This window comes from Macrosteles quadrilineatus, unplaced genomic scaffold (genome assembly GCF_028750875.1).
Source record: "Macrosteles quadrilineatus isolate MER2022 unplaced genomic scaffold, UCM_ALF_1.0 Scaffold_5__1_contigs__length_97177068, whole genome shotgun sequence".
Classification (NCBI taxonomy): Eukaryota; Metazoa; Arthropoda; class Insecta; order Hemiptera; family Cicadellidae; genus Macrosteles; species Macrosteles quadrilineatus.
In genome coordinates this window covers 51,622,752-51,647,639 of record NW_026542598.1, presented here as the reverse complement: position 1 = coordinate 51,647,639, position 24,888 = coordinate 51,622,752, and the positions used below count along the sequence as shown (strand labels likewise).

The window sequence follows — 24,888 nt, the reverse complement described above, 5'->3', positions numbered from 1 at the left end:
CGTACGTAAACAAGTTGTTGACAGTGCTGCTTGACTAGTGCTGCAATCTGGTGGATTTTAGTGGTATTATAGGTCAGTAATGGTCCCGATCAGTTCCGTTGTTGTTTCAGTAAAACTCGTGCTTGCGAAAGCTTCCGTAATGCTTACGTACATTATGCGTGTCATTATAATTGTGATTTTTGGTGGTTGTTTACTTGGTAGTGTTGAATGAGTAGTAAATATTAGTCATAATGGCTGGTGACATGCTTGAGGATGACGATTTATTAGAGTTGTAGACTTTATTGTAGGCCTAATTTTTATTATAGGCCTAACTCAAGAAACCCCCGAACCCCACCCCCCCCCCCAATCTCAAATTTTAGTATTGTTAAAGCTTAATGTTTTTGAAGATGTCTACAAACAATATTGATAACTATTTTCTTTAAAAAAACAACTGGTACAATTTTTTAAATCACAAGTAAAAATCGTCAAAAAACGGCAAAAATAAGTGGCAATGGCGGATTTTGACTAGGCTACTTAGACGGCGGTTAAGGGGTTACGAGCCACAAGCCTCACCTTTGTAAGGGCCTCTGGTGATCTTGATGATCTGTCCAATGAGATCTCTGTCCCTCCTGACCCCCCCTCCACCTCTGCCCCTCCCCCTCCCACCACCTCCAGCAGCCCCACCACCTCCACTGGGGTGCATGGGGGAGGAGATACGAGGCGACATGAACCCTGGCATCAGTCCTGTGTTGTTCTGGTTCTGCGAACATAAACATTCTGTGATAACAACTTTTAAGTATTCAAGTAAAAATTTTACCCTACAAAATGTTTTCAAGTGAGTCTGCTGTAATTATCTTTTTAGTAAGAGATTTTTAAGCAAACACATAACTGGCATAATAGGAGAAGCGGGCCAAGTTTTAAGATTGTTGTTGGAATAACAGGCCTTACTGAAGGGGAAAGAGCCCATCCTGATTCTTGTACATCTGTACACAATCATTGTTCATTGTCACTGACACTTTTCCATCAAGATAAACCAGCTATCCCAGTAAAAACACATGACTAAAATTTATATGACAACTTGTTTTATACAGGAAAAAGGTTATTTACTAATTTATGCCTAACAAACAATAGAAATAATAGAACAAACATACCTTATACATTTAACTTAAGAACTAAATCATGGCGCTGTAGCATGACAAGGGTTTAAGAGTAACTTCACAAAATGTTACTAGAAGGCAAATAAAATACGAAAGAAGTCCTTACAATTTATAGGCTTAAATGCTTGTTTAAAATACACCTATATAGTAGAGGATAAAATTAATTTGAATTCATATTCCTTGGGATATATTACTGCCCAATACCTTTGAACCACCAGCCAGATGAAGATGTCGAGTCTTGCAGACAAATATGCCTCCGTTATCAAGATACATTCTGGAGTACAGGAAGGCAAAGTTACGGTACAGGTGTTTGATTTCTCCATCCCTACCCTGCAAACAAGACATTGTAATCAATTTAACCTATGTAAAGGTAAAATCAGAAAAAGTATGTGGTTAGGAATTTGTTCTAGGTTCTAGTTTTTAATCTACAGTGCATCTATCATTTTTGTGAATCCAGCCCATATATCTTCAGGTCTTCCTCAATATTGCTATTTGGGTTTAAAGTTGTATGAAAGGTGAATGTCTTAGAGACGTTTAAATGCTGACAGTGATTCTCCCAGGAAACTTAGATAATAACCACGTAAACGTTAACCAATAAACGTTTTGAAATGCTGAAAGATTTGGTTATAACTTTGGAAAGGTTTGGCTTTGAGATTCGATTGGTGAGTTTAAGATTCAAAACTAAGTATTGATTGGCCATTGTTTTATGCATTATAAGTGTTTTTATTGATGTCATTCCAGTAATTTGGCAGTATCACGGTCCTATATCTGCCGGATTACTGAGAGTCTACAGTACTTGTTTTCTTAGCTAAAAACTAACCATCCTGTAATATGTAGCATTTTCAAGTACGGTTTAATCCATGCACATACATGTTACACAAGTTAGGTAACTAGGCCTTGAACTATTTTACGTCTCAATCAATAAACCGTGCATCCAGTGACTCACAGAGTGAGGCCCGTCGATGACGTTGACAATGTCTCTCCTCTGTATAGTGTTCTGTTCAGAGTCCAGAGACACGGTGTGTCTAACCTCCTTCTTCTTGTGTAGTGCTTGTGGTTTGGCCTCCACAACCTGTTACAGCAATTGAATATTTAACATCAGAAAATCAAATCCAATCTTATATTCTAGTTTGTCAATGCATAATATGAACAAGATTACAGTTTTTTGTACACATGCACAAGTCTCAGAAATGTTTGTGATTGTATGAATTTGTTTGGTAATGACTTTGGCTCAGTGAAAAGCAGATATATTATTTATTATTTTATTAAGACAGCAATGTGCACTTTTGGTACCATATTTTAAACTGAATACGAGTGTGAGAAGAGTATAGCCTATAGAATGGAGTGAGATGCCTTGATTAGTTTAAGAAACAGAAGACGTTTCTTCAGCCACCTGTCATTAAAAACCCAATAATCATGGACAGCTAGATTATTTTGTTTCGAAATTCAGGTTTTTTTCAAAGCTACTTCACTTCTTACCTCCTGATAGTTGGACGAGCAATAAGCTACACAGCTGTAAAGGAATTTAGAAAAATGTAGACAGGTCTTTCTATCTTTAGTTACAGGCTATGGTCAGAGAATTTGAGTTTTGAAGTTCTCATTAAAGTATAGGCTAACACCAGAGTTTCTTACCTTGCCTTGCATACTGAGAACGTGGAAGTTTTCTCTCTCTAACCTCACTATGACACCGACATTTTGGACACTACAAACATGGAAAACCAAGCAATTAATCAGCATCATGAACAAAAGTAAAGTTGTAACAATCGGCTCACATACATTTTTTTATATTACTTGACATGGTGTTTGTAGTTTAGTATTAACTTTCTGTATTAACAAGATGAAAATGATGCACCAGCAAATCAAAACTAGATTGATTCCATTTGCTTATTATAAATTTATCAGTTGTTGACTTTAGTAGGATTAAAAGAATTTTTAATTAAAAATGTAACAATTTACAAAATTATGAATTCAACATTGACGCGAGTTTTTGAAACAAAATGGAAGTTGAATTGAACCATTGACACAGTATAGTGATGTGAATTGTTGATTTGTCACAAGAGTCCTTGGAGGCTAGCAGCTATCTTGGATGATTTCAAACAGCTGCTGTAGAGTTATTATTATCTCAAAATATTTGTTCAAACACCAGAGTGATTGTAATTTAAATATCTAGTAAACTGCGGGATTAGAAACTTTCTTTGGTTGTTCTTTAATTTTTTTTAAGAGTTAGAACATCTAGGCTCCAAGGATTCTTCAAAGACAACTTATTATAAACAAACTATAGCATCTTTAATGTCAGCTCAGTTAGCAAAGTCTAGGGCAGAAAATATAATTTTAGACTGCAGTGATAGGCTCATTCAACTATGTTCTTTTGAACAAAAACAGGCCACATCTGGTTCATATCAATGGGATGTCTACTTCAGTATCCAAAGTCAATGGTACAAAATGGTAACTCACTCTAGCTGCACCAGGTCGCCCCACTGGAACTGTCCCAGGCTGTCCACGCCAGTAGCCATGTCCGAGCACAGCTGCAAGTCTCGTGGCAACACTTCCAGCTCGTGCATGGTCAGATCAGAGAACAACACCACTCTGTTCTCCTCCACTCGCACTATCAGCCCGGTCTCCCCCTCGTATCTCCCGGCCAGCACCTTCACGTGGTCCCCGGTACGGAATAGCTTCCTCAACTCTGACGCCTGGAACTCCAGAGGCTCGTGCAGGTCCTCGTGCTTTGGCAGGATCATGATCAGGTGACCGTCGATGGACAGGATTTTACCCTGCAGGTTCATCAACTCTCCCTGGCACACCTCGACGTTATCGCCAGCGCTGAACGAGTGGCCTGGTCCGTCGTCTTTCCCACCCGTGGGCAACTCTATGTCAATACCTTCTGGAGCCTCCTCGAACTTCTCCAGCTCTGAGAGTGTTGGCTTTACACCTGCAAAAGTGAATAGTTGCATTGACTGTTGAACTTGTCTGATTAGGTTTACTTTGACACCAACCCATTAGAGTGGAGAAGGGCCAGAGAGGTGTGAAATGAGTAAAGGACCTACAGGAGTGTTCAATGTCTTGATGATTTTGGTTTTAATAAATGGTCCTTGCTAAAGAAACAGCCAAGTCAGTAACTAAGATGTTAAAGATGATGCTAAAGTTCAACAGTGTGTATGCGTCGTAGAAGTTTAATGGATTAAATGATAAGAGATTAGATGACCAAAATACGCTGAATATCTTTCTTACAAGTATTTGCAACTAGCAACTTTTGTATCAAAAGGCAAGAAATTTAAAAGCAAATTTGTTGACTAAGGCTAGAATTATGTTAAATACTATACTTATAAAAGTTGGCTCAAGAGCACTGCTGGTCATTTTAATCTCTGTATCGTCAATATTTTAAATTCCATTATAGGTAAGAAAGAAACAAGTATTTGACTAAATGCAGAATCACAATAACATCATAATGTATGTTTAATGAAATTATAGGAACACTTACAATATGTAAAAATTTCAGAATTCAACTTTAGTAGATAGCAGGGTGAGGAGTCATTAAAACTTGAAAATAAATGTTATATGGTTTTTCGGGGAAAGAGCACTTGCCTTTGAAATACATTGAAGAGAAAGGAATGGTTCCACAACTTGTCGAAGAAAAGAGTTCCAGGCAGTTGACAACACAAAAAACTTAGCAACAACAAGTGTTATGAACTCTTTGTGTTCTCTCAATTGTCTGGAAGACCTTTCTTTTGCTAGTTAGTCGTGAATGTTTTGCAATCTTACCATCGGCTATGATGGCACTCATGGTGAAGTTCTTGTATAGGAAGCCCTTGCGGTTGTAGCGGTTGCCCTCAAAGATGAGGAAATCTCCGTCACTCGTCACTTCTCCTCCAATAGCTCTGATAGCCTCTGGGTCAAATGGTTTGGCTGGCGGACGCCTTTTCTTCTTCCTCTTATTAGCCTCACTCTCCGTCTACAATATTTAAACCCGTATAATTGTGTGCTTTTGCAAATAAAAAAGAAAACTTGGGTACAACACAAACATTAGATTCAAAGACAACAGTTGTTAATGTACACTGTTTTATTCATCAATGGATTTAAAAAGACTCGTAAATAGATTTGTTATCTTTGAGTCTGGGATTTTTTTCATTTTAGTAAAAAAATATACAAAACGGCAACTGACGAGTACTACTACTAAATTTTAACAGACAAAGTGTCTTACATTTTCAGCCTGTACTGTTTTTTTTTTTGTGACCGACCAAAAAAACTTACATCCGATGTTTCTACAGTGTGTTGTGTGGATCATGCCTACAGCAAAAACATTGCTTTACCTGGTTGTTGCGCAGAGCACCTCGAGGCCTGGTGTAGTCAACTCTGGGCAGCAGCTTGAGATGGACCTGGTTCTGAGCGAGGTCTACGTAGTCCACTTGGGCGATGTCATCCTTGTACAGACCTGACGACAAAAGAGACTAACCCTGTAGTCCTTATTCAAATCAATAGTAAAATGATATTTACATTTTATATACAATTTGGTGTAGTTGTTAAGTCTACTCTTTTAATATTTGCCTTTTCTGTGAAGTAAGAACAAACATCTACAATTTTTATTACAGCATGGATGGCTGAGCCTTCTTAGACAATTTCCCATGTCCGGAATGACAAATGACAAATTCTTTATTTAACCTGCCCTGAGTTAGACCAAAGGTCCACTCTTCCCCCAGAACAGGAACAACAAATATACAAACAACATATACATGTATAGAGTTGTGGACTATGAAAATCTAAAATTTACTTTTAATAAGTGAAAAACACAAATTATATAACAATACAGAATAAGCTATTACTGTAGGTTTCATTAAAAGACCTAAACCTGGGACTGCTTTAATTTTTTGTTTTGATTTCCCAGAGGCAAAAACCCCCATCCATTTAAATGTGTGACCCGTTAGCGTGAAAACTCAAGTAAAAATCATCTGAGAGATTATTGTGTTCACTTTAAACCCGAGAACAGAAGTGCCTACCACGTTTGAGTCGGACCCATTGCTTGGGTCTCAGTCCAGTCTGCACCTTGACCACTCGTAGTACATCAGTCATTTCCTTGATGGGCACCATCTACACAACAAACAACAACATTAGCAATGAATCACGTACAGCAAAAATGTTACTTTTCACCACTTAATACTGCTTGCAAGGAGAGTTTAATATTCCATAATGGCCTCCTACATTTGCACTTGACTCTTGATAATCCAACACTGTTGGAATACTTGGTAAAAACGTCATATTAACTAAAATAATACTTAATTCAAACCAATAAGCTGAAGAACAATATAATCTATACAGTCTTATTATGTACACCATGACTATTGAGCAAGGTTATTGTAAGATTTAGGTAAGTAAATCTCTTGTAAAGCTGTATTTCATGAGTCTAGATATAATAAAGTATAATACATGTCTTAAATTTAATAATGTCTAACTATTTCACATCAATTAAGTGCTTTAAAAGTCATAAAAAGTTCATTTGACAAAAATCAAACAAAACGCACAGTACTTATTCCAACCAACAATCACTAGAGAGTCAACACTCTTTCATTGATTTTTAAAATGATTTAGTCACAAGCCTTAACTTCAACAACAAAGTCAATAGTCTAAATCACCTGTTGTTTCCAGATGCCCATGCGCAGGTTTCCTACATTCTCTATGGCCTGTTTGACATGGGGTTGCTTGTAAGACTCTATGTAGATGTATCCCTTGACACCCTCAGGTGCCACCACACTCTTGATCTGCAGTGGATCCTCCGTGTTCTGGTACGTGATGAACTTCCGCATCAGCAACAGCGCTGTGTTCTTCTCCTCTCCGATACGGCATCGGACCATCCACAGATTTGGATCTCTGGAAAGTTATTGGGATTTTAGCATTAGCCAACATGAAGATTCCAAAATGTTGGTAATTAGTTTAGCAAACCTAACTGAGAACATTAGAGACCAAGAGCTACAAGATACACAATAAAATATCACATTTGAGCTCCTTTTAAAAAAGTAACACCTAATCAGTTACTTAACGTTTCAAATACATCTTGCATTCTCAAGTCATCCGTTCAAAAAAAAAAAATAAATAAAATCAGCTTAACATGTTGGAGCTTTAAGGATCTTTAATTTTGAATTAAAACTAACAATCATCTATCTATCTATACTATTATAAAAAAGAGGTGGTTGCTGTATGTGTGTATGTGTGTATGGGAAAAGTTAACTCGAAAAATACTGGTCGGATTGGGCTGAAATTTGGCATGATGATAGCTCACATTCCCGATTAACATATAGGCATATTCTTATTTCAAAAATCCTTTCGGGCTCCGCCCCAGTGGCTCTGGAGTTTCCCATGTTAACCTTATGAGAAATGGAATTATTGAATCTTAACAGCTGTTTCAATTAAACAAGTTGGTTCTGTTCTATGATGTTCAATAGCATTAAAGTTACAAGGATTACCAACAGGGTGCAGCACTATTATTTCTTTTACATTTATGACAACAGCTAATTTGCAACCAAAAGGTGAGTGAGCGTAGCGAACGAACTTCAACCTGGAGGCGAGTTAGCGTAGCGAACAAGCTAACCTGAAGGCAAGTGAGCGCAGCGAACGAGCTCCAACCTAAAGGTGAGTGAGCGTAGCGAACGAGCTCCAACCTAAAGGTGAGTGAGCGTAGCGAACGAGCTCCAACCTAAAGGTGAGTGAGCGTAGCGAACAAACTTCAACCAGGACGTTATTGAGCCATGCGAACGAGATAATCTTGAAAATTAAGAAGTTAAACGGGGCAAAGCCCGCGGGTTACAGCTAGTATTCTATAATTTAACAACCCTGTGCTTAAATAGTCAAGAGGCTGAACTGAGAGCATATGATTGGTTTTCTCCAGACTAACTTGTATTTCTGATAAATCACACACAATATATAATATGAATATATAATATTCAGTCTCAAAACAGAGATAAAATATGAATCAGCTAAACTTTAAGGATTTAACTTGGATTCAAAATTAAATTGGTCATCTCACATACAATCTGTTTGTAACAAAATTTCAAGAGCAAGGTGCTTGCTGTGGAAACTTAAAGATTTTGTTGGTAAAAATATTTAAGATTATTCTATTTTGGGCTCTTTCAACCACACATGCTAATTTTGTGGAGCCACTCTCCACATATTAATGACATCCTTTAACTCCAAAAAAAAGGTGGTTCGAAGCATTACTGGAGAATGCTCAGCTACACAATGTAAACCTCTTTTCATTAATTTCAGGATACCAACCATAGTAAATATTTATATATTCCAAATTCTAACAAAAACTAAATCAAACTTAGAAGTGATTCTCTTTCAGAAAAGACATACACAACCACTATACACTATAATACAGGTAGGTATAAAATAGATTCATTGCAGCACAGATTGGCAAAAACCGAACATTCGTATATAAATAAAATTGTATAAAGCTTTTTAGTAAGCTGCCTGAAGAAGCAAAATTAGTATCTTACAGTATTAAAAAAAAAAAAAACTGTATGGCTGGATTGTTAAAAGTCCTTTTTACAGAATTGATGATAATTTAAGTTGTGAAATAAATAATTTGTATGATTTTGAAGAGTAAGTTGAAATAACGCTATTATTTTCATGTAAGTGGTTATTTAAATTTTAGATATATTGTACTGTAAACACTGAATCACCTTGTAACTATGTATAACAAATGACGTGTGCCTTTCTTTTATAAAGATCAATGGAAAAAAATATTTCTTATTCTTATACTGTGAAAATATTCTTTTTTGGGAATCCAGTCAGCTTCCAAATTTTGTTTTAACATTTGACTGACACGGAATTAATAATAGATAACCTACCTAATGGAATAAACTAAAATTAATGCAGAACTCATGAATGGCACAGGTTTCAGTTAGTAAGGTAGTTGAAGCACATTGTATGGTAAAATACCCGACTAGTAAAAAAAAATCACAATTGGCAATATAAAACATTACAGTTAACTTCAACATAGTGGATAGGCTGAGTACATAAAAAATAAGCGTACTTAATAAAGTAATTTGCAGTGAAAATGCTCTAATAGGACAGTCAATTTACTAAAATCGGAAAAAGGAACAGTTATAAGTGGTTAAAAGTTGTCTTATGATTACAAATTGCTAAAAATACTATTTCTGTTATAGGAGTGCCTGGGATTTCCAAAAATACAACCCTCAGTTTATGACACGCAGGTATGACAAACTAAACATATCAAGTTGAAGGTTCCTTACTTGACGCCAGGCAATAGAGTTTGTTGTGTGATTTCATCAGACATATCTTCGCCACCATCTCCAAAATGTCTCGCTGCTTGTGACTCGTCTGCGTACTTCTTGCGTAGGTACTCTTCGATCTCATCTTCTTTCTGGGAACTGCAAAAGAAACAAAACTTGTTAAGCATGCTGATGGTTCTATGTTTCTACAGTGATAATATAAAATGCACCTAAAATATTACTTTTGACTCATTTTTATGTGGTTTAGGTTTTATGTGGCGTCTCATTGTAATTGTAACACAAACTTATTTACTCTAAGTTCTAAACCATGAAGTTCTAAGTCATTAATTTGATATTTGCAAGTCATATTAGGCCTGTATTTAAAATCTAAGGTATCACAAAAAGTTAGCCAAATTCAAAATGAGAGTCATATAATGGTTATATTTCATATCATGATGGTGGTAAACTGTTATCGCGGTTAAATCTAAACATTTGAATCTCAATACAAATTATTAAAACAATATGTAGAATTTACTTTGGCAATCGATTACAGTATATTAATTATTTACTTTATTTTGAATCACTTCATAAACTTTGTTTATTTTAAAACTGTTTATGCCATAATCGCAGTAACGTCAAGCTTTAAAATTTAGTGGCTTGGAGATTTGACATTTGTGTTACTACACTTTCCTAGCTTATACTCACTCCCACAAGGTATTTCCTCTTCTACGTCCCTCTATCTCCCGAGCCGTTGGTCCAAGCTCCTCCATCTCATTGGCAACAATGCCGATCTCCTGCGCTCCTTCTTCCCACTCGTCGTCATCTTCAGGCTACAAGTAAAAAGTGAGTACCAAGTCACACTAAGTAACATTAAGATTGGAATAATAAAACATTTTTAGTAAATCCTAGTGGATTTTTTCCGGTATTTTATTCTATTTCATCTAGTGTTTTCTACACCAATGTTCATTTTTCATTTTTCATTTGTGTCATTTTTTTTAGTTTTGAAAGGGAACAGTCTATATTATGTATAGTTTTAAACATATATTAAATATATTGTGATAAGTTAATTTTGCAACTCAAAAAAGTTAACAAAAGAATGAAAATGTCATTGATAATATAAAGGACCTTAACCAACCACAGTTGCTGGTATGACAACTAGTTTCAGGTCATTGTATGCAACCAAATCATCAATGTATTAATACATTGTGGTATGTCAACAGATTCTTTAAAATACTGTCAACATCACAATCGTCAACACTAGTCATGTTGATCAAATGATTAAAATGAATAAAAAGTGATAAAACTGGTTAAAACTGTAAAGGCTGGCCAGAACTGTCTTACCACTGTCACTGGCTAAATAAAACTGACTGAATAATGGAAAATTAATCATGAATCTTGAAAATGTCGATCAAACAAAAATTAACTATGATCTATGAACTATGGTTGATGGTGTCAACCATAATTTATTCATATAATTAATTGGGGAATTGTAGTCCTTGGGGGCTAGCAATTCAAAATTTTGAATAATTTCTTGCCAAAACTGTAATGAGGAAAAACGAGTTTTGATTGTTACAAAATCAATAACAAAAAACTTACCTCATCGTCGACTTCAGCCTCGTCAATGATAAAACCACCAAATCTGTCATTCTTCTTCTTTTTTTTGTGTGGTCTGTCGTCATCTTCGTCTTCTTCTTCATCATATTCCTATGAGAAAAAGTAGCAATATTACACTATTACACTTTTATTTATAACTTTTTTATATAGGCCTAACTAAACCTATATAAAACGTTTTTATAGGTTACTCTGAAGTAATTATTTTGTTACTCTGAAAATAAATTATATAAAAAAGGCTAAAAACATAGTTAAAATATTGGCTCTACAAAGGTATCCAAAAGATTTTACAATGAAAAAAAAATTAACCACACATGAATTAAATAACAGTTTTATTCCCATGTCCAATAAAAGAAAAGAATGTTGTTAGAAAAAAAGTAAAAGATCGTCAAGGTTTTGTAGTCAAGGTTAGGCTATACTGTATATAGAAAGATGTTGAGACTTTTTTGTGTGTTTTTATGCCAATGGCATTTTTATCGTTTTGAAAGGGAACGGTCCAAACCCTGGTCTTGTAACTATCTAACGTCAACCTTTTTGTTACATAGCATCATTAATTCATAGCCCAATGACGGATGGAATCTGGGTCTGGGAACAATCTCGCTTGGAATCGAACCAGCAAATTTCATATCATTGAAGGCGAGCACTATTTTAACCACTCGGCTACCCAGATAATTTTATAGCAAGATTAAAATAATTGATTATTGTATGGCTGTTAGTTGAGGGGAGTTCTCCAAAAGAAAAGTCTTTTTTGCCTGAGAAACATTCCCTTTCTTTTCCAGATAGGTGGACCAACAGCTTAAGGGTGAGCTCCATTACTGGGTCACAGCATTATAATGTGGCTTAAAGCCATTAGTGTTTGGAATTATTTGAATCTAAGCCTCCAGGACAGGAATCCTGTGCTCTTCTGTAATCACTTAACCAGGTATGTAAACCCTATTGTTAGATTAAAACTAACTTACAAGTAATCGCTTGTATTTTAGTTTTAATTCACTTAGCCTAAGAGTAGATTGGTAGTAGATTTGATTTCCTTATTCTATTTTATCACTGCCAAGTACCAAAAAATATAAAATTACAGTATCCTTTACAGACCAACAGGCTTGGGCTCTGGATGGAGATAGAAAAAATAGAAACAAAGGTTGTTGAATTTAATTTTTAACAACAAGAAAATTATTGCTGATTTGTGTGTATTGATTGAGATACAGTTACTTTTTCCAGAATACTATCACTTTACTGTTTATAAATATACTGCAATTATTTTTTGGAACTTAGCAATGTTGAAATAAAATTAAATAAATAAAAACAAGTACCAATCTACTCTTGGGCTATCCTATGTAACAGGATACATAGTTAAGACTTGTAATCTCCTTTGTAATTATTCTACAGTTTAACACTTTTAAATAATCAATAATACACCAAATTTAAATCTTACATCCTCCGAGTTGAGATCTTCTCCTTCAGGCTCCTCCTCATCTTCAACCTCACTTCCTGATCCTTTCCTGTAACAAGTTTGTTTCACGTGAGGGAAAAATGTTGGTAAAACAAGCTATAAAACAATAACTTAATTGTGTTAAGAATAACATAATGTTAACAATAACTGTGGCCTTTACTGAAAACTTTCAGACGATATTAGGATTCCCCTAAAGACAAAATAAAGACTTCATTCATTCTAGAGCGATCGAATGATTCTAAGTCAACGACATACAGAATCTACCAATCATTGCATATTTTGATTAGACCTTAAAAAGAAATTGACAAACTTGGAGGATGAAATACCAAGATTGAAACACTTTTACCGTGACTTAGGCTACCATCATATAGATAAATTGTGTAAGCAAAACAGAGATTTTAGGTATTTGACCCCATTAGTGTTACAAAGCCACAAATTTTGAAAATACCAGCGCTACAGCAAACCTGCAGTCTAAAGCACATTTCCATTTGCCTAATTTGATTTTCACAAATAACATTAAGTTTATCGAGTAAGTAACCTAGGTCTGCTGTTACTGGCAAGGTAATAAAGTGTGTTTTAGTAAAATATTAATAACTAATAAAGTTTGGCCACACATCTCAATAACAAGCAAACAATAAGGCCCAGCGCACACAGTGTGACTGTTCTACAACTGTCGTTGCAAACCAGTTGCGCGTACAACTGTTTTGTGACATCCGCAATGTATTGCAGTGGGGATTTAAAGGGAAATTGCACACGATGCAACTGGTTGTTGGTGATCTCAAAAAACGTTTGAAACCAGTCACATACAACCGTGGGCCCGAGGTTGCAGTTGCGTTGCAGACTTCAGTTGCATGAGACCACGGGGTGTTCAAAAAAGGCGTCTTTGTCATTCTGTAAAAATATTTGAATTTCCTATCTGACTGTGACAGCTCGCTAGCTGCTGCAAACAGCCTAGAACTATCAATCTTGCTCAAATAAGGGTGAACCCAATTCTTTATCCAAATTTTTTGCCTAAAAAGTTAAATTTATTCAAGTCGGATCATGCACTTTGCTATAAACTTACTGGTAGGCCTATTTATTTTATTTGTAATTAATAGGCCTAAGTTAGTCTTTTATCACTTATCAGTTCAAAAGACTTAAACTAAAGGTTGGACAGGAATTTTCTTTTAAAAATATCAGGCCTACAAATATTGATATAATGTTTGTAAACAAACTGTACATCAACATAGAATTTCTGTTGGAATACAATAAGACAAAAAGTATTTTTACTTTGGGATTAACACGTTTGCTGCTACGGATGTTCCAGAACGTCAGCTGGGCTACAGCACCAGGAGGCTGAATTTTTATTTCAGCTGCAGTATTTTTAATACTGTCAAAATCGGAGTATTCTATTGGCTGAGGGACCACCATTACTGCAACGATACGGCTAGTTTGCCATCGGCCTCGGTGGTCTAATGGATAACGTGCTGGGCTGAGAAGCCAAAGGTACCAGGTTCGAAACCTCTCGGTGGCATTAACTTTTTATCAAAGATTTTTGCATTATCAGCAAGTTTGGTTAGTTTGGTTAGGTTATAACAGTTTAATCTTATAATAAAAAAAAATTTAAATTGAATTTGAAGCATTTATAGATTTATTTTATGAACAGAACTATTTTTTTGATAAGTAAACCTTCATTCAATTTTTTCATTATCAGCAAGTTTGGTTAGTTAGGTTAGGTTATAACATTTTTATTTTATAATTAAAAAATTAATTTTAAATTTTAAAATTTTTATTTATTTTCCCTTTTTTATTTCTAATTTTTAAACTCTCATTTTGTCCATATTAAAAAACTGCAGCTGAAATAAAAATCGTGCCACCAGGAGCTAGGAACGTTCCAGAACGTCACCATTCATTGTTGTTTAACGTTTCCATGGATCAGCCAGCTCGTCACGAGCGTCCTATATTTCTTTGCAGCTCGTGGGGACGTACTTTTTTGACAATAAAAAATATGGTTTTAGACCACCAGCGTCATTTAGAACAGGGCTTTTTCCCACCTCTTTCCTGCTAGATAGCAACACTACTTTACTGACTGCAACCTGTGTAGTGCTGCTTTCTATCAGAACCACTTAGTACTATGTACAAAGCCAGTTTTATTGCAGAACATTGCCATATAGTAAAACTACTGTTGTTTTTACTGTAATTCAGTGTATCAGCGGCAATGTTACGCAGCAGCGAGCATTAGTTCAGCTCCTGGCGCCGTCCCGGCATCTAGCGGTCAGCAGCGAACGTGTTAAGAAGTTTTGATATAAACATTAGGACGTTTTACACTAATGACTAAACAATTAGCCTGCAGAGCAAAACAATAATAATCCTCTTTTTTAAGAGCTAGAATTTGAAAGAAGATTTTACATAGGCCCTACAAAAAATTGAAATTCATCTTGCTTTAGTACCTTTTTTCTGGATCTTCTTATGGCTTGACCCGTATTTAACTTAAGTTTATGTGTCTTGTAGTAGGCCTAGAACAGTTTTTTAAATGTTTGAACTTAGGGCCTAGACCAATGATTTCATAAGGTCTACTAAAGTTATAGGTGAATTAAAGACATACCACCATTAGGCTAGACACAAATTTCTAATAAAATGATCAATTTTGAAAACAAAATTTCCAAATACAAAAACAACTAAAAATGATGCAATTATTGATGTTTGTTTAAAGTTTCCCCCTAGGAAAAGAAGAAGCAATTATTAACCAACAATTTGCAGTGTACTTCAGCCAACTAAAGAAAAAAAAAATTAAGTTAGTAGCTTACCTCTCAGCTTCTTCGGCCTCAGATCCACTAGGGCTTCGACTGCGACTTCGGGACCTGCTACGTGATCGGCTAACACTCCTGCTGCGGCTGCGACTTCGACTAGGACTCACACTACGACTGCGTGCCTCCGGTTCAGAGTCACTACCTCGACCACTGCCTCGTACACTACCTCGGGGACTACCGGGCTCACTGGCCTGAGGACTGCCTGGCTCACTTCCTCTTGGACTCCCCGGTTCACTACCCTGGTAACTTCCGCTACCAGCTTCGCTGCCTGCCTCACTGTCATAATCCTCTGCATCTGACATGATTCCTAAACATTTATAGTCATTAAATTAGCTTTATAGAGACAAACACAGGCCTACTTGATTAGCCTAAGTTGATGACTTAAATTTTAGTTTAAAAATTCTACGCCAATTAATTGTTTAAATTCACAAATATTAAATAGGGGCAAAATTACTGATAAAGAGTTAAAACTAGGTTCAGCTCTCTAAAAACTAACAAAATTTTAATTGTTATTCAAGCCTAAGTGTAAGTGGGGCCCAAATTGATTAGACAAGTGATGTTTGAGCTACCTTGGTAGGCTTAAGAATAGTAGAAACCATTAAGCCTAATTTGATGGATGAAACTTAGTGCCTACTTATAACTGAATTGTAAAGCATGGCACTTAACTTACAAGAAATACTAGGCCTACCCTAAAATCAATGATGGGGTAAGACCGGCAGGATGAGTAATTTGGTTGTGAACTGAATTTTACATCCAACCAAGTGGTTTATTTGAAATGATTCAGCGTATAAATGTCTCTTGTAATATGCTAGTTTGTAACTACAGTATTTATTTTGCTTGTTCATGTATACTGTATCATAGTAATGAGCCAGAATATACCAATCAATGTAATTTGAAATAATATCTCAGGTACAGTTTCATAACTGGGCTATGTTAATATTTATCGATTGAAACTAGCCTATCGATTTGATTAGTTAACTTTCATGCGATTTTTTCACTATCAGCAAGATTGGTTAGTTAGGTTAGGTGAAAATTTTTGCAACTAGGGTGACCAAGAGTACCATAGTAATTTATATAGGTATCATTAGAAACTAGATTTTTACCTGTAAACAATGGTGCAGAGATTTGTCTGCTGTCACAAAAACTGAATAAACTACGATCGTTTGAATTTTATTACTGTAATGCCTTTTGTCTGCTGGTCTCTGTCGCCGTGAATTGACTGACACAAACATGAATGATTGAAAGGATCGTCTAGGGAAGAAAAAGAAACCTAAGCTGACAAACATTAAGTTTATACAAAGAGGACTTAAAGAGGTAGAGGAATTTGTAAATGCAACTGAATGTTGATTATGAACTACTTCAGTTCTTATTTAGAAATGTGAGGTAGGTAGGTAGTTTGGGTGTTAATGCAGATTAGTCACTATATTACTAAGTGTTTTGAAGTTAGGTTAGATTAGGAAGCTATAGTTTAGGTTATAATGAATCGAGTTGTTGATTTATATTATCTCCAGACTGTTTTGCTAAAAACACTATGTGTTTTTGATTTACTTAAATTAACATAAGTTATTGAAATACCTGTCTAAGAGTGGGTTGTGATGGTTTACATTAAAATGGCATAGGCTAACTTAAGTTTATAATCAATCAATAAATGTGACTTGGACTATTAACTTCGATTTTACAGTGTAAACATTGAATTGCAGATTCAACGTTCCTAATACAACATTTAAATTAAATTAAAACGATCGTAGTTTATTCAGTCTTTATGACAGCAGAAAAACTTTTGCACCATTGTTTTCTGGTAAAAATCTATAGGTCGGCCACTTAGAAAACGACCTGCGCGAAATTCTTAGCGCATGTAGGGGAGGTAATGGCGAGGGAGGGTATGTTCCCCCTCTCCGCCAATGGCCGTTTTCACACTGCACGACACGACACCGGCATGACACCGACACGGCGCCGCCCCGGTGTCGTTGGAGTTGGAATCCTGTGTTACCAAATGGAACTTCTTACATAATGACATAATAACATTTCATGATGCTCAAATATTGATGCGATTTAGGTTATAGCCTACAATATTTTTTGTAGGACCTATTTTTCTCAAGTTATGAAGAACGTAATTGTTTACATTTTAATCAGCTGTAGGCCTATAGCTTAATTGCTGTTAATATGCGGTAGGGCGGCAGCAGAGTGGGGGAAGAGCCATAGTCTGTCTCACTCCCACCGGCTTGGTATCTCTCTCTCGCACCAATGCTACGAGGAGGACGCTTTCTAACCAGCCGACCTAAGTATAGTTTCTAATGATATAAATTACTATGGTACTCTTGGTCACCCTAACTTAGTCACAATAAGTTAATTACTTAATGAAAGTTTCATTTTATAATAATATTTTAAAATATCGAGTAAGCCTATTAATCAATATTTTCAATTCGATAGTTTCAATGGTAACTTAGCACTTTAGTTTACGTCCTACATTTGTATTAAGGAACGCGGCAGCGTTCCGCCCCGCCAAGTCCCCCAGCGGTACACAGCTGCTGCAGTGTATATATACATGACGTGACAAAGTGGCTTTTTTACTCGTCTATAGCTCTGAAGAAACAAAAGCTATTAAAATAATTGTTCATCTACTGGATAGGGGCAATCATTCTCAACAAAATAAAAAAAAAGAATTTAAAAAACGGTTGTGTTTGAGCCAAGAAAAACTAGTTTGAAAATTCACAAATTTTCCGTGTTCTCCTTCTTCTCCTTAAATGTTGAAGGACCTACAGCCCAAACCACTGGCTCAATTTTAATGTTTTTTATGTTGTTTGAAAGCCCTTAGCGTGTAGATGTGCCTTTTGAGGGTCTCAAGTCGGTGCGTTGACCCATAAACCCTTGGCAAGCCCTCAAAGTACGAGTTTGGCCCATTTAAATAACATGGGATTAAAATCAAAACAAAAGAAGGACCAGCTGCGATTAAATCTTAATTAATTAAATGTTAGAGAAATTCATAGGAACAGCTGAAAAATTATTTTAATACTTTTATAAAGTATTTTTTTCAGGTATACTGAATGATTTGAACTACTTACTATATAAAATTACTTAGAGCAGTGATATTCCCCGATACTTTCCATTGAAAAATGCAGTGTACCGATGGTTCACTGGTACAGCAGCTCGTCATTTTTAACAGTTTAATACTACTTATCAAAACATATGAAACCTAGGAACTTGAAACTTAGTACTAGTACGCTAGTACTAAGGTTTGTTCTATGTTTTGATACACTAAAACAAATAAAACGATCGGGAAAATCACTCTACATATGTTAAACAAGCAATTAAAAAGTGATATGTAAATTTAGGATAAATGAGTTATTCAATATTTGTTTTGCCTTATGCTATTTCTAACAAACCTAATTAGTTTGATTACATTTTTGCATCTCTAATAAGGGCTCAATTTACACTAGTCTTTAGATATACGGGTTTAATTATTAGAACACTTATGTAACATCAACACATTTTATGTTGTTCAAGATGAGCATTGATGAAATTTGAAACTGAGTTTAAGCCCAGTGGGTTTGTTAAATAGTAATTTTGGTACGTGTGTCAAAAAGTTTTTAATCTGTTTAAAGCAGATAAGACCAAAAATGTAGAATTTAGTTCTACATTAACAATATTATTGAAATTAAATGAGATGTAGTTGTGCCGTGGTCTATATATCAGAGAAAAGAGGATTTTTATTTTAACTGTTAATTTTCTACAAAAATAAATAAAATCTAACAAAAAACCACTAAGTGGTAACACTTTCCCCGCCAAGTCAGCAATCCAAAAAAGTTAATAAATCATTACTTTTTCCGCCAAGAAAAACAATGTAATGTATGTAAGTTTGGCAACTTGGCGGCAGACTTTTGCTCGATCCCTTTAAAAAATACCATAAAACTAGTTTCATTGAGCAAGTATCCCTCCCATTGGTACATTGCTAGGTGAGAGCTTATTTTACAAAATTTGACCTTATTTGTGCCACATTTCATAAATTATACTTAGTTGGACTAATTAATTAGAGAAGTTGATTTGTGAAATTATCCACGAACGTAACTTAAATGAAAAAAACCAAGCAAAAGTCTGCCGCCAAGTTGCCAAACTTACATACATTACATTGTTTTTCTTGGCGGAAAAAGTAATGATTTATTAACTTTTTTGGATTGCTGACTTGGCGGGGAAAGTGTTACCACTTAGTGGTTTTTTGTTAGATTATATATAAGCTACATTATAGGCCTACATTAACTAGGCTACCAGCTGATTATAAAATGAAACTGTTCTAAACTAAACCTACCATTAACCAAACTATGTGAGTAAATGTAGGACGTAAACTAAAGTGCAGCCGTTTCAATCGATATTAGCATAGTTAAGAAACTGTAAGCTTACCGGTACCATAGATAAAACATACTCCCTTAGTAGATTAGTCATCATAATGGAACAGCTGAAGCCAATTTTATTGTTAAGTAGTTCTGTACGTCCAACTATAGAGGTTATGTTTTGTTTACAATTTGTTTCTTGTTATTGCAGTCATTTAAAACCTCGTTTAACCTAATAAAACAATGTAATCATAAACAATAACTGGTCTCCTAGTTATACAACCAAATAGTAAAGCACAAATCATGAAAATAACCCTAAAATAATAGAAACAAAATGTTGTCTACACTAGCGATCAGTGGATCAGTGTGGATGTACATGAACTAGACGCCAAAAGGAAGCTTCAAAATTTGCAATGGGATGAGGAGTCTACTTGTGTTGCTTAGTCTATGCCGCTAACCCATATCTATTTTAAGTCTTTTTGTAAAAATTATAATATTGGACCTAAGTACGTCCTATCCTATCCTTGTTATTCATAGGCTACCGGTACTTGATTAAACCATCTTGCTTTCATGTAAATATTAGGGTCCGCGGAATTGGCTAACTCTGGAACTCGCTAACCCCATGTTAAATGCCCTATCTTCAAATTTGGTCGATGAGAGGAACTCGCTAACTTGTTCGGTTTCGGAATTGGCTAACTCCGGAACCCGCTAACCCGCTCTAGAGCCGGGTTAGCGAATTCCGTCCTCGTACGGAAGTCGCTAACTCGGTCCCTCGGCGGAACTCGCTAACTCCCAATCAGAAGCCTCGCGGGCCGTCCAATGGGAGCCAAGCACGAATATTTTTGGCCAGTGTTGCCGAAAGTGTAGTACCTATATCGTATCGGCACCATAATGTCGTATCCTACGAATAATTAGGAGTAAGAGCAACGTAGTCGATAAAATAAATATATTTAGAAGTATGTTTAACCACAGAGAAGTTCTTATGATTATTAGGGTGGAAAATGCATTATAGTCTTACCATAGACTAACCAACACAAGTAAACTTTACATCCCATTGTAAACTTTGAAGCTCGTTTTTCGTGTCTAGTTCATGTCCGGTGACACTGATCGCTAGTGTCGACAAAATTGTGTTTCTATTATTTTATAGTTAACTTCATGATTTGTTCCTTACTGTTTGGTTATATAACTAGGGGACGTGTTATTAGTTGTGATTAGAACGTTTTATTTGGTTAAACGAGGTTTTAAATAACTGAAAACAAGAAACAATTGTAAACAAAACACGACCTCTAAAGACAGTACACCGGACAGAACTAACAATACAACTGTCTTCAGATCATCCATAAGGATGAGAAATGTACTAATATAAGGGAGTATGTTTTATATGTGGGTTTCTTACTTAAATAGTAGCTTATTGGTATGAAAAAGATAAAAATGCACATTTAATTTGAATCTATTACATGTTATGAAATATCTATTTTCGTAGTCCGCCATTTGTTTCTTTTATTCGAATAAATACCATTTTGTGAACTTCTGCAAATAAAATGTTTGAGTTCGTATTTTATATACTGGGCTTGTAGTAACCTTAAATCATAAATCATAATAAAATTTACACGTTAAACGTCATTACAGAATTACATTGTAGTGGTTATGTATTTTTAAATAGAGCTATTGAATTTAAATAAATATTTATCAATACATTATAAAGTGGTAGGCCTAATGTATTCATGGATTGCATTAAAAGTTAGTCTATGCATAAATACAACTTGTAAATTTCTTTTATCGTAGGCTATTAGTGTAGAACCCGGGTCATCCTCTTAATTTTGTTGAATTAATATTAATTTTACGTCTTTCAGTAGGCTTACTTTTTAAAAGTCTGGAGTTTTTTTCCAGGCTGATTCTATCTTATCCAAAAACAAAGCTATTGTCTATTGTGTAGCTCAGTACTGGGGAACGGTGAACCGAGCAATGGCTTGGTATAGTTTATTTCGTTTGTGAAAGCAATATAAAGGAAACCCAACATTCAAATCAGGAAAATCCGTCAATTAGTTTATTAACAATCGTGAATTAAAATAACCCTGTCACGTTTTATTATATGAATATTATATCTTCTCCTAGTTTTTACTAGTGGTGCTTAGGTGTACAATCTAAAAACTGTTTTAAAACATGTAACATTATTGCTAAAAAATTCAACACAGTCTATGCATAAATACAACTTGTAAATTTCTTTTATCGTAGGCTATTAGTGTAGAACCCGGGTCATCCTCTTAATTTTGTTGAATTAATATTAATTTTACGTCTTTCAGTAGGCCTACTTTTTAAAAGTCTGGAGTTTTTTCCAGGCTGATTCTATCTTATCCAAAAACAAAGCTATTGTCTATTGTGTAGCTCAGTACTGGGGAACGGTGAACCGAGCAATGGCTTGGTATAGTTTATTTCGTTTGTGAAAGCAATATAAAGGAAACCCAACACTCAAATCAGGAAAATCCGTCAATTAGTTTATTAACAATCGTGAATTAAAATAACCCTGTCACGTTTTATTATATGAATATTATATCTTCTCCTAGTTTTTACTAGTGGTGCTTAGGTGTACAATCTAAAAACTGTTTTAAAACATGTAACATTATTGCTAAAAAATTCAACACATTTTAGAATTAGGCAACTATTTACTAGTAGGCCTACAATGCTTTGGTTCAAACTATTAGGCCTAGATAAAAACTTAGTCGATGTCATCATATTTGTACACGTAAGTTGGACGGTTCAACGACGAACATTTAATTTAAAATCTATGAATTAATTATGAAAGTTACGATGGTTGATGACTGTATTAATTAATGGTTTTGGTTTATTACGACATTACAATTAAATCTGTTTTCCGTGTTTAAGAACTTGCGTGTAATTTAGCTTATTTTCGTAGAGGTTTAATTATTTATTACCAATTAAACTAAATTTTGAATATTTTTCATATTCTATTATTTTCTTTTATACTGATGGCATTTATATTTAAGATCGAAATCATAAACATTTAACTGGCCATCGTACAGTTTAATAAGAAACAATTTTTCATGATTTTTTAATTGTCTTTTAATTACTTTGGGCTAGTTATGTGTTAAAAGTGGAATTGATAAAAAAAAAAATAACATTTACTGTATCTTTATAGACACTGACATTTTGAAATACGGCAGTGTACGATTATTTTGTCGTACAAGGTTGGCAACGCTCCGAGCAGTGGGCGCGGCCTGGTTAGCGACTTGCAGAGTTAGCGAATTCCGCCGCGAGACAAAATCGAGTTAGCCAGTTCCGCCACACGACCGAGTTAGCGAGTTCCTGAGTTAGCCAATTCCTACGTCTCAAATATTATAATAATGGCCGTTTGACCTAGGAATAAATAAATACATTAGACTAACACAGAGGATACACGTTCAGTGACCTGACGTGGATTAGGCGTCCGGCAGTGACGGCACCAGGTTGCGGGGGCCTCGGAACGCCATTACCACAACGATACAATGCACAGCCATCCGTGTTCGTGGTGTAGTGGATAGAGTGCTCGGCTTATAAGCAAGAGGTCCCTAGTTCGAATCCCATCTGTAACTTTAACTTTTTGTCAAAGATTTTGCTTTGAATGCCATTTCTTCTTTTATAATTTTATTTTATGAACAGAATTTAACCTTCATTCGATTTTTTCATTATCAGCAAGTTTGGTTGGTTAGGTTAGGTTATGACAGTAAGTTAACTGCCGGACACCTGACCCACGTCCGGTTACCGGACGCATATCCTCAGCGAATAGGCTAAATAAATAAACCCCTCCTAAGTTAAGTAGGCCTAGTGATATGATTTTCAACACACATCCTATATCTTATAGCCTACCCCGATTAGCTAAAGCTAATTACTAGCCTATTATTAGGGACAGGTTTAAATTAGCTATGTTTATGTTTAATATATCCAAATGCATCTAGGCCTAGGCTAATTTACATTAACTTATCCTGAGACGATAAAAGGGGATTAGCTTTTAGTTGAGATAGGCTATATTCAATGCTAGTCCTATAGCCTAAGTGAAACTGTTCTGAAAACATCAATATTACCCAGGCCTAACTTACCTTATGTTGTTTTTTCTTAGAAACACTGATAAAATAACAGAGAAGTTTTCAGTGATCTACAGCACTGATTGTCTGACACATTTACCGAAACCCGAAACGAAACATAACCAAGACTATTTATTAAGCTTTATATGATGACAAGAACAGACGAATGAAAAAACCAACCAAACCGGGCGATATTTTCAGCTTTTTGGTATAGTAAAAATTATTATTACTTTTATCTCCCTCCCATCCAAGTCCCTCCAACTTCACTAATCAGTAATCACTAATCGAAATCGAATCGACGAATCGACTCGTAAAAAGTTAAGTTAAATAACCTAAACCAAACCTAACCATCAAATCAAAACGTAGACAAACTTTTTGTACAGACGATTTAGCATTTAGTAAAATGAAATTGTTTTAGATGCAGCCATTGATTATAATATGATAACACGTACAAAACAGACTAAATTTGTTGGCCTTGGTAACCCTAGCCTAGTAAGTGGTGTTTTATCGAGCGGCAGCTTACCATGCTAGTCGAGTAATGTACGATACTTTACATCTTAGTCTTACTACACAGGAAAATTATTATAATATTTGTATATTTCAGAAAATAAAATAGGCCGTTTAGTTGCAATTAGCTGTTTAGATAATATTCAGAGAGGCATTGGCTGAGAAGTTGAATACAGATTCTTCATAAAAGTTGAAAGTTGACGTAGTATTGGGACAGTGATGACTTGTATTTTTTATACAGAATCTTCTTTTGAATTACTAAACTTCTAAGATGTTTTGAAAACCATTGAGGAAGCAACTGTAAACTTTTCTCATGGGCGTGTACTGTTTGATTGCAGAGATTTCAGGTAATTGCAGATTTTTTTTAATTCGTCTTCATTCTTCAATGCTCTGGTGATCGGCAAAATCAGGATAGTTGAGTTGGAGCAGACTATCAAAAACAGCACTCTTGTCGCAGTGACGGAAATCATGGAAGTATCTGGGGCCTTGAGAAATTGGAGGGGGCAGTGACCCTGAAAGAGAAAGTCAAAGCAGGGTGTGGTCGTGGGGTCCCAGTTTATCGACATCCCAAAAGATCGACACTGAAATAGTCCCACTTTGTCGACAACTCAAAATGTCGACAGTGTCGGTAATATGGGATGTCTGTAAAGTGGGATGTCGGTTATGTGGGATGTCTGTTATGTGGGACGGTTGTGTAAATTTTCCCACTTTATCGACACGCAAAATGTCGACAAGCAAAACAGATCGAAAAAGAGCGGGAGATTCAAATTGA

The 24,888-nt window shown here is 35.4% G+C and overlaps 1 protein-coding gene across 1 annotated transcript in view; it reads right to left on the bottom strand.

The window, feature by feature from the left end:
• The window catches only part of LOC128993874 (transcription elongation factor SPT5-like), a 45,534-nt gene extending 21,640 nt beyond the window's left edge, over positions 1-23,894 (bottom strand). Inside the window, exons 1-15 of the mRNA XM_054417937.1 lie at positions 23,625-23,894; positions 15,203-15,512; positions 12,399-12,465; positions 10,955-11,062; positions 10,064-10,188; positions 9,380-9,517; positions 6,761-6,995; positions 6,128-6,218; positions 5,444-5,565; positions 4,896-5,085; positions 3,591-4,065; positions 2,769-2,838; positions 2,083-2,208; positions 1,341-1,466; positions 553-739 (exon numbers count right to left, since the gene is read on the bottom strand). Of these exons, the coding sequence (XP_054273912.1) occupies positions 553-739; positions 1,341-1,466; positions 2,083-2,208; positions 2,769-2,838; positions 3,591-4,065; positions 4,896-5,085; positions 5,444-5,565; positions 6,128-6,218; positions 6,761-6,995; positions 9,380-9,517; positions 10,064-10,188; positions 10,955-11,062; positions 12,399-12,465; positions 15,203-15,507 (2,365 nt within the window). The 5' untranslated portion in view covers positions 15,508-15,512; positions 23,625-23,894. The remainder of the gene's footprint in view (positions 1-552; positions 740-1,340; positions 1,467-2,082; positions 2,209-2,768; positions 2,839-3,590; positions 4,066-4,895; positions 5,086-5,443; positions 5,566-6,127; positions 6,219-6,760; positions 6,996-9,379; positions 9,518-10,063; positions 10,189-10,954; positions 11,063-12,398; positions 12,466-15,202; positions 15,513-23,624) is intronic.
• Between the last annotated feature and the right edge of the window lie 994 nt (positions 23,895-24,888).